The sequence below is a fragment of the Macaca thibetana genome, chromosome 13 (genome assembly GCF_024542745.1).
Source record: "Macaca thibetana thibetana isolate TM-01 chromosome 13, ASM2454274v1, whole genome shotgun sequence".
In the NCBI taxonomy this organism is placed as follows: Eukaryota; Metazoa; Chordata; class Mammalia; order Primates; family Cercopithecidae; genus Macaca; species Macaca thibetana.
Genome location: NC_065590.1, coordinates 15,362,574 through 15,381,066, shown reverse-complemented (window position 1 = coordinate 15,381,066; position 18,493 = coordinate 15,362,574). Strand labels below are relative to the sequence as shown.

At 45.2% G+C, this 18,493-nt stretch overlaps 1 protein-coding gene across 6 annotated transcripts in view; it reads left to right on the top strand.

The window, feature by feature from the left end:
* IL37 (interleukin 37) overlaps positions 1–18,493 on the top strand; it is a 164,504-nt gene that overhangs the window by 144,600 nt on the left and 1,411 nt on the right. For 5 of the 6 annotated variants that reach the window (XM_050752968.1, XM_050752964.1, XM_050752965.1 and 2 more), the window contains 5 exons: positions 8,028–8,165; positions 11,897–12,012; positions 13,913–14,042; positions 14,767–14,830; positions 18,088–18,207. In XM_050752968.1, the coding sequence (XP_050608925.1) occupies positions 13,938–14,042; positions 14,767–14,830; positions 18,088–18,207 (289 nt within the window). In that variant the 5' untranslated portion in view covers positions 8,028–8,165; positions 11,897–12,012; positions 13,913–13,937. Of the gene's footprint in view, positions 1–8,027; positions 8,166–11,242; positions 11,365–11,896; positions 12,013–13,912; positions 14,043–14,766; positions 14,831–18,087; positions 18,208–18,493 lie in introns of those variants that run through there. The other variant, XM_050752971.1, reaches the window with a different exon arrangement.

Here is an 18,493-nt window from a genome sequence, read left to right as displayed (position 1 = left end):
CGTCTCTGAAAAAAAAAAAAATGCTGGGCATGGTAGTGCATGCCTGTAGTCCTACTTACTCAAGAAGCTGAGGTGGAAAGATCACTTGAGCATGGGAGGTCAAGGCTGCAGTGAACCTTGATTGCACCACTTCATTCCAGCCTGGGTGACAAAGCAGGACACTGCCTCAAGAAAACAAAAACAAAACCTTAAAATTTGCTTAATTCTTCTGCAGGGAGATCTTGTCTCACCATTTATTTATTCAAACATTTATTTGCATCAGTATGGATTTGTGGGTATTTATTTTATAATGTAGGTTATAATACAATGCTACATTTATGTTTTTTTTTTTTTTTCCAGCAAATTGTTTCAGCTTTGGCCATTGGTAGCTCTTTCTGTTGGCTCCTGTGTTCCTTTGACATATCCTATCATTGCATTTTTTAAAGTACTATCTTATTTTCTGGCACTACAGGATGCTCTAGGCTCATCTTGTATCTTTTCTTCCCCATCCCTAAAATCAGCCATTTTTCTAAGGTCCCTGGTCACTTTTACTGGAGAATAATACTGGAAATTGAGATCTGGGCCCTAGGTATGCTCACTGTTACTGGGGTGTCATTGCTTCTAGGCTGTCCCAGTTGATTGATCAGGGAAATATATGTGTATATACCAAGTAGTATAGAGATAGAGCTATAAATATTTCTATCTGTAGCCATCTGTCTCTATGTTAAACTAAACATGAGTTCATACTGATGTCTCCAGTTCTAATCCATTATCACACAAATCCTTCTAGCTTTACCCCCCACGCTTGTCTGTAAACTCTTACTCTAACAGTGAGAAACCTGGCTCCTACCACCCACCATCTATTTCCTCAGTTGTTTGATTCCAGTATACAGGTACAATGGTTTCAAAACTGTAAACTCGAATTGATGGGAAGCAACTTTATCAACTAGAGTACAGAGCTTGTGTACAGTACTTTTTGCCTTTAGTTTTACAGACTTTGCTCATGTCCAAAGTCACTTTAGGTCCATACCTTTCTCACTCATTCCCTTTATGAGGTTATTTTATACATTTTTAACACAGTTAGATTATTTTGTTACAGTGTGTATACATTTCATCCTAGGATTTAAAAAATGCAACAGGCTGTGCAGGCTGGCTCACACCTGTAATACTAGCACTTTGGGAGGCTGAGGCGGGCGGATTGCCCACAAGTAATTGCCAAAAACCACAATTACTTTTGCACTAACCTAATACTAGTTTCTTCTTTCTACCTGCTATATTTGTAGGTCCCTCTTAGAGGACTAAGGCCAGGGGCTCCCTTCAGTTTCCAAAAGCTTATTTGTGAGTGAGTTTGGAACTTAAGATGCATTTTCCAACAGAAATAATGTAATTTATGATGATTGGCTTCCCGGTCTCACTCACAAAAGCCCACTTAGTTCCTTTTATATTTCTAGGTGTAATATTAGCATTTTACTTACCTATACTCCATTTGACAACACTGTTTCTCTAGGAAAAAAATAAAAATTCCACTTGAGCTTCTCAGATTGCTTTTTGACAGAGACTAGATAATTCCTTGAAGTGAATGGCAGGACAGTGTGACTTGTAGGAGTAACTTGGGCAGAGAACAAACTGAAGCTTCTTTCAAGTAACAATGAACTTGGAAATTCAAGAATGAAAATGAAAGAAGAATATTTTTGGCCAAACACAAATAGAAGGTGTAAACCAAAAAGTATCTGAGATAGATCTCAATCAATTTAGAAATTTATTTTGCCAAGGTTAGGCGTGCATGCTCAGGAGACAGGTCTGTGCCTTTCTCCAAAAGTGATTTTGAGGGCTTCAATACTTAAGCGGGAAAGGGCAGATACTGGAGAAAGATGAATAAATTTTTAGAAGGTGTGGGGGCTGGGCGCGGTGGCTCATGCCTGTAATCCCAGCCCTTTGGGAGGCCGAGACTGGCGGATCACAAGGTCAGGAGATCGAGACCATCCTGGCTAACACGGTGAAACCCCGTCTCTACTAAAAATATAAAAAATTAGCTGGGCGTGGTGGCGGGCGCCTGTAGTCCCAGCTACTCAGGGGGCTGAGACAGGAGAATGGCATGAACCTGGGAGGCGGAGCGTGCAGTGAGCCGAGATCGAGCCACTGCACTCCAACCTGGATGACAGAGCGAGACTCCATCTCAAAAAGAAATAAAATTAAAATTAAAAAAGTAATAAAATAAAAGGTGTGGGTAGATAAGAGGCGAATGGTTGCCTTCTTTTGAATCTTTGGTCAGCAGTTTACATATGAGAGGCGGGTAGACGAATAGTCACTTGTGCATTCCTCTAGCTCAGTGAATCTGCATTTTTATCTAAGATAAAACAAACATAGAGTGGAGGAAGCAATCAGATATGCATTTGTCTCAGTTGCAAAGAGGGATGACTTTGAGTTCTGTCCTTTGTCCTGTACCTGTGAGGACAAGTTATCAATTTACATTGTCAGAGTGAAATTCAACAGAACTCTTTTAGGGTAAAGATCTGGGGGTCCACAAGGAATTTCCTAGTGAGCAATATTGTGAGGGAGGTATGCAGCTTTTTTATCCTTGTAGCTGTTATTTAGGAATGAAATGGGAGGCAGATTTGCTTAACGCACTTCCCAGCTTGACTTTTTTCTTTGGCTTAGTGATTTTGGGGCCCCAAGATTTATTTTCCTTTCACAAAGGTGATCACTACCATAATATCTTCAGAAAAGGAAATGTGGCAGGCCAGGCCTCACTAATGCAGACCTCCACAACAACTGTTTCAGTACTAAGTGGTTAAGTTAAATATTAAAAGCCAGTGCCCTTACACAAAGGTTGGAAGGTAATAAAAGCCCATCAAGAGTTTTGCCTAGGCCTTTTCTGGGACTTAAAATATGACAAAATCACGAAGGAATTCTTAACAAGACCCATTTAGTATTAAACAAGTTTTATTGTGGGGATGAAGAAACTCCCCAGACCTCCACAAACATGTTTACTGGTGTCTGAAGGAACTCCCCAAACCTCCATGATTTAGCAGAGGACAAGATAAGGGTAATCACCCCGGCACCTGGACCCATTTAGATTAAGTAAATTTATTGAGGATCCAGAGGCAGGTCTTCAGGACTCAGACCTTAGTTATAGACTAAAAGAGGTTAATCACTTATGTCTTTAGATGAATGCACACTTACACAGACATATAGCTTAGAAGATACATAAGCTCTGGGAAATGTCATAATTTTGAGTTGGTCTGGTGATAATTTCCAGGCCATCTCCCTGTAACTGGTTGCAGAAATAAAAACTCTCTTCCTCCCCAGCTCATCTGCATCTCGTTATTGGGCCACGAGAAACAGCAGCCCAGCCCTGTTTGGTCCTGGAACAGAAACTCTGGATGAACACTATCTGTAGAGCTCTCTGCCATGATGGAAATGTCCTATATATTTGCTGTACAGTAGTCATTAGTCACATGTGGCTGCTAAGCACTTGAAATGTGACTAGTGAGATGGAGGAACTGAGTTTTGAATATTACTCGATTTTACTTAGTTTAAACTTCAATAGCTACATATGGCTAGTGGCTGCCGTACTGAGTAGTGTGGTTCTGAAATATGTACTTCAAGTAGAGGGAAAATGATCCCAGAGGTGAGGTCATAAATAGAAGAAGAAATGAAGAGCAAAGAAAGTTCTAAATATGTGCAAAAATGTAAATGAATGCTCATGCTATAAAATAGTGTTATTTTAGAAAATTTTAAAATGTGTGGAATTAACATATATGACATTAAGAGCATATAAGGTGGGAGAGGATTGAGGTAAGTGAAGGTGTTCTGTGGGCGTTAAATTAGATGGGAGGAAAATAAAGCTACTCATTAACATTAGTTTTTTAAATAAATTAAGGATCCATGGATTACAGAGTAATTTTAGGTAAGTGTAAAAAAGAGAAAATAAATGCATAAGTTTCAGACTAGTAGGAAGAAAAATGAAACGATAGAAAATATTCAAACCAAAAGAAAGCAAGAAGGGGGAGAAGAAACAGAATGAGAATAATGAATAGAAAACACTATAACAGTCGTAGATTTTCAGTCCAAATGCTCTGTTGCATTGATTTAAGGGCAAACATTTATTCATATTTTTACATCTCCGAAATGGGGAGGCATATGCCAAGCTGTGTGTATTACAAGCTCTGTCAGTCAGCTTGTGTCAACTTGGTTGGAATTCTTCATTTGGTTATAAGTTGAGTTTTGTGTGTCATTGTCATCACATGTTTTGAGTTTAACTGCTGTTTAAAATGTCTTCAAAAAGATGCCCTCTGCCTTGTCATAGAAATAGAACAGCAGGATGAAAATTTAATATTAGTGAAGGAATTCCATTCCTTTTTGCAAACATCAAGAGCTATAAAAAAGAAGCTACTCATGACTTGAAGAAGCTGTGTACTTTTTCTTTGCTTCTGGGAATGTAAAACCAGAGAAACTGCCATATCTCGAGAATTGATGAAAGAAATTTTGAGGTTCAGAGAAACTGATGTGATTGATTTATGCACATCACAGAGATATTGTTAAGGTGAGTGTCTCAGGACCTAATTGGTGGTGTTTCTCTTTTTAATTCATACATAAAATATGGCTGTGTGTTACAATCCATGGTGTTTTAGATGTTTGATGTCAATGATTTATATTATAAAGCTGAACAAGGAAAGCAAATAGAACCTATGCTGTTTTTGAGATACAGCCAAAATTGGCTGGGCGTGGTGGCTCACGCCTGTAATACCAACACTTTGGGAGGCTGAGGCGGGTGGATCATCTGAGGTCAAGAGTTCGAGACCAGCTTGGCCAACGTGGCAAAACCCCATCTCTACTAAAAATACAACAAATTAGCTAGGCTTGATGGTGGGCGCCTGTAATCCCAGCTACTTGAGAGGCTGAGGCAGGGGAATTGCTTGAACCTGGGAGGCAGAGGTTGCAGTGAACTGAGATCGTGCCATTGCACTCCAGCCTGGGCAAGAGAGAGACGCTCTCTCTCAAAAAAAAAAAAAAAAAAAAGGCACATCTAAAATGTAAGAATGGAGAAGGTCGAAAGAAAAAGGATGGGAAGAGATATACCACACAAAAACTAATTTAAAAAAAGCAGCTGTATCTGAAAATGTGCAATAAGCATTGGTAGAGATAAAGAGGGTGTCTCCTTAAAGATAAAAGCTTCAGTTCATCAGGGAGATATAACAATTCTAAATTGGAATTGGCTCTGGAATTAGTCAGACTTGGGTGCAAATTTTTTTTTTTTTTTTGAGACGGAGTCTCGCGCTTTGTTCCCCAGGCTGGAGTGCAGTGGTGTGATCTCGGCATACTGCAAGCTCCGCCTCCCGGGTTCATGCCATTCTCCTGCCTCAGCCTACTGAGTAGCTGGGACTACAGGCACCCGCAACCACACCTGCTTAATTTTTTTTTGTATTTTTCGTAGACACAGGGTTTCACTATGTTAGCCAGGGTGGTCTCGCTCTCCTGACCTCGTGATCCACCCGCCTCGGCCTCCCAAAGTGCTGGGATTACAGGCGTGAGCCACTACGCCCGGCCTTGGGTGCAAATTTGAGCTTTCTCACTTATTAGTGTAAGACATATAGATAATTTCTAAATCTTCCAAACCTCAGATTTCTCATCCATGAAGTGAGGATTATCACAGGGCTCACGAATAACATGGCTTCAAAAATATATAATACCAAAATTGAGATCAAAATAATAAATCTACATTACATGGGGGATCTTAATGTACCTCTTATATTATTGATAGACTAAGATGACCGAAAAAATAAAAAGAGAGCAGTAAGGAGAGCAAACATTTAATCAATAGGACCAATACATTTTAATCAATAGGATCCTCATGAATAGATACAGAACACCAAATCTAACAACTGTAGAAAACACGCCAAACATTTAGGTACAGACATTGTGGGAAAACGCAATCTTAAAACGAGTGGACTGACATTCAGAAGATGTTAATCAGAGCGCTAATGATGGGGATTGCAACCATGTCTTTACTGACTTCCATAGCTTCTGACAGTAAACATGAAATCACATAATTTCTTCCACTTCCCTACTGTTTCTTGTTCTGGGCTGTGTCCTGCTTACTGTCTAATATCTTGGCCCCTTAAAAGTTGCTAATCTTCCAATCCTCATTCCTGTGACCGGGCCCCTGGTCGTTGTTCATGGGCCTTGTAGATACTGACTATGCTTATCTGGAGCATCCAGCGCCTACCCAGATTCCTCGTTGCGCTCCTCCCACCTAATGGGATTTGCTCATACCCGTGTGGGACCCCTCCCACTTCCCCCAACTGAATACTTACCAAGACAATGCATTGCCGTACTCCCTTGGACTCTGCTCTGGGCATCAGACTGAATGTGTCCATTGAGCATCTGCAGCTGGATCAGTTTCCCCAGCATTACCCAACCCCTTGAGCATGGTTAGTCCTAAAGGGGAGAATTAGCCTTTCTATCCCTGCTGCTATACATGCCGGGACAAATCATAAGAAATGACAGCATCTGATGACAATGCAGGCTGCAGGAAGCAGGAGGCAGGAATCAAATTGGTGCTTATCAAATAATGCTTCAATTCTTTGAACATTGGACTGTACAATATGTCACGGATCTATACCCAGGTGAGTTCCCTATTACTCACTCCACTGAAGCCAGGTTGTGGGATTAGTTGTCCGAGAGGGAGTTTCAGTCTCACAGCATAGGGTCATTCTGAGAATTCCTAGCCCATACTTGTGTGGAGACCTCCAGAGAATAGAATCTGAGTTGGTGCTGAGTACCTCCAGGAGGAAAGGAGTGGCAGGAGGTGACACACTCGTCCTCAGGATGCCCAGCCCCACAGTCAGAGGGGAAGAGACAGAGCCACATGCATACAGATCCTCTCCCCAGTACGTGCCAATGACATGGCTTCCTAGCCTTTGGGCCAAGGAAACAATGTGGGAAGCAAAAAAGGACAATTTTCTCCTCCCTTTGTGTGAAGACCGAGCAGTTTTACCAGACTCCCAGGGTTCCCTTCCACTCTGGGTTGAATGTGAGTGACAGACATTCAGCTAGAACACTAGAAAAACTATTTCCTGAGCCACTCGCCTTTAGCCCTGGAAAGTGTTGGATTTGTCCTTCGTCTTTGTCACAGTAGAAACTGCTGAGAGATTCAGAAGTCGGGCTTTGGAGTTAGACAGACATGGGTAGAAATCTGAGCTCTCTCACTTATTAGTGTGGGACGTAGAGCAACCTTTAAAATCCTTCCAAACCTCAGACTTCTCATGCGTGATGTGAGGATTGTAATACAGCCCACCTAATAGGGGTTTTTGAGAATTAAAAATATTATTAAATGAACAGCATTTAGTAAGATGCCTGACCATTGAAAATAACAAAGCGTTTATTATTGTTGTTATTATTAAACATCTTTTCTGCACCTTCTGACTGGGGACATCATGTCATCAGAAATACCTAGGATGGGACAAATTCCTCACGGGCTGGGCCAAGGGTGCAATAATGGAGGAGTGAAGAAGGAAGAGATGAAGGCAGAAAGTCCCCAGGAGCCCAGCATGGTACAGGCTGAGCTAGTGCTGCAGAGCCTCCTTGGAGCAGCCACAGAGCTTGCATCTGGCCCTAGAAGAACCTCTTCCAGCTGGCGGGACCAGCCGTAACAGTGGCCAGGGGATTTCCCAGGGCCACTGGGAACTCCTAGGAGTTCATCTGGACCAGGCCTGCCTAGACAGGGATTATAACAGGGACCCTTCCCAACTAGCAGGTGATTTAGCCCTCAGTCAGAAGCTCAGGCATTTGTTTGATGGAAGGTGGAAGGCCCTGTGCTGGGCCAGTGACTGTCAGGGGTGGGTGGGTGGCTGGAAAATAGCAAATAAAACAATATGGTAACACAGTAACCACATACTATGTGAAGCTATAATATGGGTATCTGTGGTAGGCAATTCTAATGTAGAGAATAATTCTAAGGTGCCATTCTCCCCCCATGCCATAAGCACACGGCCTCTGCCTGGGTTTCTCATTGCGGAATCTCTTCCTGGTCTTCTCATGCCCAGACAGAGGGAAGGACTCCTCCTGTAACACCGGCTCTCCTGCCACCTCCTCCCTGCAGCCCTCCTCAGCCTCCTCTGCACAGGCTGGCTTCCTCTCTGGTGCTGCAGCGCTCTGCACTCGTCAGTGGTACCTGCCTACAGGTATTGGTGTCCTTGTCTCACCACCCTACATCACTGTGAGCTCCCCAGGAGCAGGCTCCCTGTCTGACTCACCTGTGATCCTCCACCTCCCACCCTGTAGTGCCCCAAGCATCGAGGACAATCACTGGCTGCCCCTTAACCCAGAAATGCTGCCGAGACAGGAGGCCATGGCCCAAGCCCCTGGAATGGGTTATTACTATGTCAGCACAAAGACCTTTGCACAAATGAAGGCTTTAAAAATGCAGTCCTAGTCACGTGGAGGAGGGCTCATAGGATTCCCAGGAATCTGGAACATTCTCTTGAGAGTTTTCCCTCGTCTCTGTTAAAACTCACACCTATGGCCCAAATAACAACAAAAAAATGGGTGTAAATTATTGAAATAACTTGTGCATGGGGGAACAGGCCCCCCTCCCCCAGAGCTGCCAGAAGCTTCAGGTGAGGGTCCCAAATGCCAAAATGTCTGGTATCAGAGAGGATGGCCAGTGACCTGGGGACACATGCTGTTTGCAGTGTCACCCAAGGAGCAGCAGCGTTGGCCCCACAAAGTGACCAGGACGCTGGCTTCCCACGCTGGGCAGGCGCTGTGTCTGATGAAGGGAATGCCTCGCAGCATGTGCTGTCCGTCTCCTCGTGTCAGCTTACCTGGCTTTGCTGGCAAGTGGCCCCTTGAATTTCTTTAAAGGTGGAATCTCTCAGTGGGGTCTAATCTGTTCAGAAATATCAAAAGAGTATCCTTGGGAATGGATGGGATTCCAGAGCCATCTGGTAATCCTCTTAAAACAACTCCTGGATGTGTCTCAGCACATCCGCCACCTTGAATGCAGGAGGCTGGTTCAAATGGAGGAGGATCGCTCTACTGCACCGTTTTTTTTTTCGGCCTAAAGTGCAAAAGGGGATACCTTTCATGTAAATAAATCAATTGCAAATGTCTAGTCATGCTGAGCCCTGTCTCGTGCTGTGGATACAAAGGAACCAAAGGCCTTTCTCCCCGCCCAACACACACATAACACACACACAAAATCATAAAATCATTCATACCCACCACACATACAACACATAACACACACACAAAATATATACACACAACACACACCAAACATGCCCACAAACCTGTGTTCAGAGATAGATCCTGCCAGTGGGTTCGTGGTCTCTCTGACTTCAAGAAAGAAGCCGCAGACCTTTGCAGTGAGTGTTACAGCTCTTGACGATGGCACGGACCCAAAGAGTGAGCAGTAGCAAGGTTTACTGTGAAGAGCAAAAGGAGGAAGCTTCCACAACCTGGAAGGGGACCCCAGCGGGTTGCTGCTGCTGGCTGGGGAGGCCAGCTTTTACTCACTTATTGGCCCCGTCCATGTTCTGTTTCCATCCTATCAGAGTGCCCTTTTTTCAATCCTCCCTGTGATTGGCTACTTTTAGAATCCTGCTGATTGGTGCATTTTACAATCCTCTTGTAAGACAGAAAAGTTTCCCAAGTCCCCACTAGACCCAGGAAGTCCATCTGGCCTCACCTCTCAACCCTATACATGACATGAAAATACATATGCACAAAACATACACACACAAAGCATACATGCATCATGCATCTCCCCAAACACACACATACCACAGAAACATACACACGGGAACTCAGCTACCTGTCAAAAGTCTGAATGGTGATTGCCTCTGCAGTGAGTAGTTAGAAAAGTGAATTTTTTTTTCCAATAAATTGGAGTCCTTAAAAATCACTGTAAGATAGAAAATTTTTAAAAGTATATAAAATAAAATATGTATGTCCTTTGGCCTAGCATTTACACATGTAGGAATTTATCCTAGTGGAGTAATCAACGATATATGCAAAGATTTGGACAAGCATATTAAGCGCAGAATTATGTATGCATATATGTGTATATAGATATATATCTCATACATATAATAGCGTAAAAGTGAAAATAACTCAAATGTTCAAAATTGAGGATTAGTTAAACTATGATCTGTCCATATGTGACATACAAGTTAGCTGCCCCTTATTCTCTCGAGCTTCAACCTCCTACAAACAAACAGTGTCCCTTGTATATCAGTATTGGTACAGATAATCGAACTTACTGAGGTTTTATATGGGATAATAAAGGCAAAGGTTTATGAATACTCCATACTACACTATGTAGCAACCCCTATTACAGACAAACTCTTCTCTTTCATTTCCCTTCCTTTCCGGAACCACTCGGCTGAATCTCTACAAGTCTCTATTGCAACTACCACAACATGGCACCCTCCCCGCATCTCCATCTTCCCCTGTCCTGAGAGCAAGGACCTGCTGCCCCTACACTCACATCCTCATTCATTCCAGAAGTCAGTACCACAGAAGTGCCCATAGTTACCCCAACCACCTTCTTAGAAGATAAGTTAGTGTTTGTTTTGACTTTTTAAAATGTTTACTTCCTCTTTTCCTTCACAATCTCATCCCATCCCAAGAGGTTTATCAAGAAGTTCTCTAAAGCTATGTGTCTCCTTACTGGGAATTTAACCGACAAATCAGGGATTTTTATTCTAGCCATCAAGGGAATAACATTTTTCCAGGTCTTTAGACAAATAGTGGAATACCTTGCAGTAATTAGATATCCTATTGTAGAGAACTATTGATGAAATGGAATGATGTTTGAGATATCATATTGAGTAGAAAAGTCAAGATACATTAGGTGGGAAATGTACCTTGCAAAATAATTTGTCAGACACGTTCTTGTATTTGTATGTTACATAAATGCGTGTGTGAAGAAAGGCTACAAGATGAGACCACAGTCTTCGGTGAAGTTTAAGAGATCAGGCTGCAGCATGCTCAGAAAGCCCTGTGTTATAGTTTTTCCCGTAACTAAGGATGTGATCTTGGGTAAATTGTACATCCTCTTTAAACTGCGCTGCCTTTTGTCTGTAAAACAGGAAGGATGGTATTTACCCCCAGGGTCATCAAAGGATTTGGCTGGAGAAAAAGAAATAAATGGGCCGAGCCCAGACCTGGCACAGTGAGAGCATGGTGGTTGACTATTGTGCTGGCCTGTTGTTCCTGTGTTATTGACATGCTGCTGCTGGTGGTCCAGAAGCTATTACCTTAATTGGTTACGTGGATTTCCCTTCATACTGACCAGCTGTGTGTGGCGTTGTAAAACATAGCCATACATAGTAACTGACAAGGGCAAATACAATGGAAAAATGCAAGGAAATGCAGGTAAATAGCTAAGGGGCTATAGAAGGAAGCTAGTCCTTGGAGGGCTTGATCAAGGAAGGTTCCTTTGCATGTCACCTTTGAAGAAGAGGGGACACAGAAGAGATATAGGGCACTGTCAGTGCATCCCGGAGTGTACCTGGAAGGGGACATGAAAGGAGAACATTTTTCTCTGGGACATGGGGACTCCACTTGCATGAACTCTGGGATTGGGGCAAAGAACCATCATGAGAACAAGGGCTTCCTTGAACCTCCCAGGCTCATTGGCTGATCTAAACCCTGTGTACCCTCTTTTCTTCACTCTCCTCTGTTTTCTATACCTCTGTTATTGGACTGGACCGGAAGCCACCTGATCTATCACAAGTGCCTTGAAATGTGTTGAATGGGTGTGGCACAGTCCTTAGCAGAGTGGCACTACCCCCACAGGAATTTGTTTATACCCTTGGCATGGAAAATAGCAGGAAATGAGTGATGACTGATAACCGAGGATGCTATTTATTATTGGCTAAAGGAATACTGTGTTGTATTTGCATAGCCACTCACATGAGTTCCAGACCTAGCTCCTTCAGGTAAAGGATCCTGAGAACTGAAGGCAAACAGAGCTCCAGGAGTCCAAGACAGAGCCACAGACCACGAGGATCCCTGGCCCAGGTAGGTGGTCCTCCTGTGCTCGCTTTCAAGACCAACAGGCATGGATGGGGAAGTAGAGTAGCATCTGGCCATCTCGACCGTTGCTTTTTATCTCCACCGGAAGCACATCTGAATTTCTAAATATGATCTTGGAGACCTGCCCAGAACACCTTGCTCTCAGCCCCAGTAGCAGCCTGCTCTCTCCCAGGAGGGCTTCCGCCAACAAGTAGGGCATTGCTGGAGGGCCAGGCAGACACTAGCTTAGGAAACCCGCAAACCCTGGAAATGCTGCTAGTTCCTTCTCTGAAGGCTCAGGAGACTGACTTCAGAGTCTAGAAAATATTGGTCCTTGGGAACAGATTTTGAGTGCAAAGAGATGGATTTCAGATGGCCAGATGCACTGCTTCTTTAGGGAGTTCCGTGAAAGCTCCCTGCATTTATCTTAATACAGATAATATCTTAATTTCATGAGTACCTCCCAGGAATGACCCCAGGTCCTCCAGCCTGTAAGCATCCTTCTGTCCTTGAGCAGCACCACAGTGTCTTTATGTCTTTGGATACCTGCATTTCTGTCAGACATCTCTTGCTCTGATGTTCCGGCTGCCACATTCTCAGTCAAGTGCCTCCAATGTTTTGTGTCCTTTGATTTACCCCAACATGACAAAGGCAGTTGTGCTTCATGTATTCAGGGATACTGTCAAACCACAAACAGGTTAAAATCAAATAGCAGATATCCCTGTCCTTAAAGACGCATCAGCTCTGCCCACCTGCTCCTGCTCACCGTCCTTATTGTTGAGTCCTGAAGATGCATCAGCTCTACCCAGTTGCTCCTGCTCACCGTCCTTATTGTTGAGTCCTGAAGACGCATCAGCTCTGCCCACCTGCTCCTGCTCACCGTCCTTATTGTTGAGTCCTGAAGACGCATCAGCTCTACCCACCTGCTCCTGCTCACCGTCCTTATTGTTGAGTCCTGAAGCCCTTCCTTGTCATTTTTTTTTTTTTTTTTGCATGAACAATTTTGTTCCCTTTGTCTTGCTCCTAAACCATTCTCAAAGGATTGGGTTTGTACACAAACTGCCTATCTCTGCAATCTTAGAAGTCATATGATCCTGAACAAGTCACTTAACTTCAGATTTTTTATCTGTAAGATGGGAATACCAATTTTTGCTCTACTTCTGTCCTATGTTGGCCTGGGCTGATGTTGTGGAAAGCTCTTTGTCAACTGAGATAGGGTGTGCAGAATTTGTATATATAAATATATCTCCTCCAACCCCTCCCAATGAAGCAAGTCATGTGAGTCAATCCTATCCTAAGATATTAGGGATTGGGCCTCCTGGGACCTTTAGTGGCTTAGGTTTTCATGAAAAGAGGTTGCAGAGCAACTGCTTTTTGTTAGGCAAAGATTAGGCTACTGCAGAGACTCAGCAAACTTTTATAGAAGGTGTCAGACGGTAAGTACTTTAGGCTTTGCTGGCCAGATGATCTCTCAACTACTAAACCATGCTATTGTAGCCTCAGAGCAGCCACAGACAATATGTAAACAAGAGCATGGCTGTGCTTCAATAAAACTTTATTTAAAAAAACAGTCAGGGACTAGATTTGGCCAAGGACCATAGTGTGCCAGCCCCAAGACTAGAGCAATGCACTTTTAACTTATTTTATTTTATTTTTATAAAATGCCAAGATCCACAAAAATGCTACTGCACCCTGTGTGTTAGCACTGTGACTCACAGTTCGGAAAATTCTGCTTTGAAGGAGTGACAGGCAGGAAAGCATGGTCTGGCCCCTTGGGGCCTTTCTGGTTGCAGCAAGCATTTCTAACTAGAGAGCAAGGCCAGTGGTATGTTCAGCACCAGGGACATCCAGCAAGGTGTCCTGGGGTCAGAAGATGCCATAACTGGTCCCCTTTCTATCTCCTTAGGCCTTGGACTTCATTCCATTTTCTGATGAGTAATAACTCAACGTTGAAAATGTCCTTTGTGGGGGAGAACTCAGGAGTGAAAACGGGCTCTGAAGACTGGGAAAAAGATGAACCCCAGTGCTACTCAGAAAAAGATGAACCTCAGTGCTACTCAGAAGGTAAGGTTCTTGTAGAAATCCACCTCAGGGCCAAAGTGTAATTCCTAGAGCAGGACTTTGCTAGGTGCTGTGCACAGACCCAGCTGTTTCCTGCGGACCATGCACAGTCAGTGAGCTTTCAAACTTCCCTGGACAAATAACTAGACAAGAGAAATTCTGGAAGGGAAAAGGAAGCTTTGCTTCAGTGTCCAGGCACATAAGGTGGTAGATAAAAGGATCGTCCTCACCTACAGATTTGGGGCTTTAGCATCCTGTTTGCCAACTGGATGGTTGCATATCCTTCAAAATGCATCTCTTCCCTCCCAACCTTCCCAAGTGGAAGAGAAACCTCTGATGAGAAGCGACTCTCTGAAGCTGGGTTGAAAAAATGACCCAGGCACAGGGCATCTGAGTACTCCATGAGGAACGCAGTTGGGTGCTGCCCTTGGGGGACAATAGGAGGAGGCTTTTGACCCAATGACTGTCTACTGAGGTGTGAAGGGAGAGGCCTGTAGCATGCCAGAGGCCGAACCCCTGAGCCAGTTCATCTCTATTCTATGTTTTTGAAGAGGGAAGCTATGATTTAATGTCATTACTATCATGCTGCTGTAGTATTTCTCAGCACATACACAGAAGAGGGAATTACATGGTCCTTGATACCCCTAAATCCTTGGAAAATCCCAATTGCATATGCTAACCTCACTGTGTCTGACTGCAGACCCGGCTGGAAGCCCCCTGGAACCAGGCCCAAGCCTCCCCTCCATGAATTTTGTTCACACAAGTAAGGCCCCAGGGTGAGGTGATGGCGGTGGCTGAGGTGCGAGGGTGGGGATGGGGGATGGCGCCATTGGGCCCTCTTAGAGGCTGGGAGAATTGTAGACTGGGGACACCTAAGGGTGCTGGATGGGGCTGAAGTCTTTCCTTTTCGGAAGCAAATCCCATCAGGAGAGAACTCTGGGAAAGATGAGCCCGGGGAGGGGCAGGTGATGCTCACCTGCTAAGAGGCACAGGGCAAGGAAGAGTTTGTGCCTGGGAACCTTCCGGGTGCCTCTTCTGATCATAGTCAAGAGACTGGAGACACAGACCCCCTCCCAACACTGATGACAAACAGCCACGTGGCCAGCGGGGGTGCAGGGACACCCACACCACTAAGGGCTCAGGGCGGTGCTTTCGGAGACTGAACCTTCCTCTCATGCTGCCATTTGAACACCACAACACCCCGGTAGGAAACTGTTAACATTACCACTGTTCAGGCGTGGAAACCGAGATGGACAGTGGAGATTCCCTGCCCCAGGTGACACAGGTAGTCAGTGACAGATGTGGAGATTTAAAGGTACTATAACATCTGTCTGCTTGACTCAGGCTTAAGGCTCCCGTCACCTCCTCTTCTCAGGAAAGAGTCAGGAGACCTCAGTCTGAGCCCCAGCTCTAGTGCAGGTGGATGCATGAATACTGAGCCTCACTGGTAAAGTGGCAGAGAGGACAAATGGGACCAGGTGTGTAAGGGCGCCTGGCACAGTAGGGGGAGGCTGCTGTCACTGCTCCACTGCTGCTGCTGCAGTTACCTTTGATGTTTTGGTTTTGTTGTAGTTACACCATTGCTGGCTTTGGATCTGCACTGTGTCCACTTCAGGTGGAACCAAGTGCACAAGCCTCTCTGTTGGGCTTGTCATGACTTCTCCTTGTCAGGGCTGGGATGTCCTTCAAATCTGGGAGAAGTGGTTCTCCAAGTCTGGTCCTCAAACGTCAGCAACATCAGCTCCTAGAAGTGTTAGGAATACAGATTCCCAGGCCCCACCAGAGACCTCCTGCATCAGAAACTCAGGGGGCTGAGGCTCTGGGGGCTGCTTTAACAAGCCTTCCAGGTTGTCGTGATGCATCTTGAAAGTCTGAGAGCTACTGCCCTGCAGAAAATTACTAGTGCCTTAAAGCTGGCGCTGGCACTGATGTTACTGCTGCTGTTGGAGTACAACTTCCCTACAGAAAACAACTGCCAGCACCTTAAAACCACTCACACCTTCAGAGTGGCTTTGAGAAAGATTTGGGGTCAAGGATCATGAGCAAGAACACCAATTAGGAGGACAGTGAACTGGTCTGCATGTGAGACGCTGAGATCCTATGTCAGGCTGTGATAGAAACAAAAGGAAAGAACAGCTTTAAGAAGCACTTAAGAGGTACAAAGTAAGATGATAGTGCTAGAAAAGTAGCTTCTTAAAAATAGCATTTTCCAGTCTCACCCTGGACTAAGTGAATGAGAATCTCAGGAGTGTGAGGCCCAGGTAGCCATGGTCTTAAAATACCACTCACCAGGTGATTCCCAGTGTGCACCAGGGTTGAGAGCCACAGGCTTAGGCCATGCCACTCAAAGGGTGTCCTCAGACCAGCAGCACCCACAGCTCTGAGAGCACATCAGAAAGGCAGTCTTGGCACCACCCCACCTACTGAACCATAGTTTGCAGGTGATTTCTTGCACATTAAAGTGTGGGAAATGGAAAGGCTTAGAGTTCAGCTAGCTCAGTGACTCTCAGTCAGCCTGCACCTGCCCCATGAACTCAGACTGTCTGGGGTGGGCCCAGAAAAGCTCCCGAGGAGATTCTGATGGAAGGCAAGGGTGAGAACCATGGATCTCATCTGACCCCGTATCACTGGGGAGTTACTTAGGATCTTGCCTGGGGCCAGCCGTCTCTTCGATAGACGCTGAGAGTGTCCACGATGCTTGGGGCACTACAGGGTGGGAGGTGGAGGATCACAGGTGAGTCAGACAGGGAGCCTGCTCCTGGGGAGCTTACAGTGCTATAGGGCAGCAAGACAAGGATGCCAATACCTGTGTGCAGGTACCACTGACGAGTGCAGAGCGCTGCAGCACCAGAGAGGAAGCCAGCCTGTGCAGAGGGGGCTGAGGAGGGCTGCAGGGAGGAGGTGGCAGGAGAGCCGGTGTTACAGGAGGAATCCTCCCGTCTCTCTAGGCATGAGGAGACCAGGAGGACATTCTACAATGAGAAACCCAGGCAGAGGCCGTGTGCTTATGGCATGGGGGGAGAATGGCACCTTAGAATTATTCTCTACATTAGAATTGCCTACCACAGATACCCATATTATAGCTTCCCATGGTGTGGTGGTTACTGTGTTGTCATATTGTCACATTTGCCATTTTCCAGCCACCCACCCATTCTTGACAGTCACTGGCCCAGCCTGGGGGCCCCTGCCCTTTATCAAACAAGTGCCTGAGCTCTTTGTGGAGGTGAGGGTCACCTGTCCAATCAGAGGCCAGGAGGGGAGGTTCCCTTTTAAGACCTTACTCTAGGCAGACCTGGCTCAAATGAGTTGCTAGGAGCCCACGCCCTAAGAACCCTCTGAGGACTGTTGTGGCTGGTCCTGCCGCTAGAAGTTCTTCCTCCAGGGCAAGGTGCAAGATTTGTGGCTTTTCAAAGGAGCCGCTAAAGCCCAACCTTGCACCGTGCTGGACTCCTGGAGGCTTCCTGCCTCCACCCCTCCCAACTCTCCCATCACCGCTCCCTTAGACTGGCCAGTGCAGGGATCTGTCCCACTCCAGGCACTGCTGATGGAATGATGCCTCCAATCAGAGGGTGCAAAAAAGAGAGTTAAGAAAAACAATGATTATAAAGAGTCCTTTTTATATGTCAGACATTTTCTTCGCTCAGGCTAAGTGCTACTTAATTTGAGTAAGCATTTTAGTTCTCATAACTCCTCTCTCAAGTAGGTGCTGTTATTACTCTCATTTCACAGATGAGGACATTGAGGTTTGGAGGGATTTAGTAACTTGTCCTCTGTCCTACAGCAGAGCTTGGATTTGAATCCATCTGTCCAAATGTGGAACCCATGTGCTTGCACAGAATGCTAAATTGCTTGTCCCAGCGAGATAGAAAGCCCAGGAGTGGAAGAAATATTCAGTGGCTGTGATGTCTGAGCCCACAGGCAGGGTGGAGAGCTGAGGCTGGGGCCCTTGGATGTGGGGAAGAGAAGACTGAGTCTTTCATTTTCGATGTGAAGTATTGATATCTGGTGATATTGATCTAGGTCCAAAGGTGAAGAACTTAAACCCGAAGAAATTCAGCATTCATGACCAGGATCACAAAGTACTGGTCGTGGACTCTGGGAATCTCATAGCAGTTCCAGATAAAAACTACATACGCCCAGGTGACTCTCGGTTTTGGCTGTGTTTTCTGTCCCCACCCAGCAGGGGTAAGGCCTCCCTCCAGGTGGGCTCAGCTCCGTGCTATACCATACCCCATCTCCAGCAGGTGGTGGAAGTGGGGAGGAGAGGCCCCAGGGACTAGGGCATCAGAGGAAGGGTCTCTAGCGATGACCAGATCTGTAGCGATGACCAGAGTCTTTCTGGAAGGGTGGGAAAAAAGGAGGCAGACACTTAGGTTGTTGGAAGAAGAGGAAGCTTAAACCGGTGTGATGGAGGGAGATGTGGGCC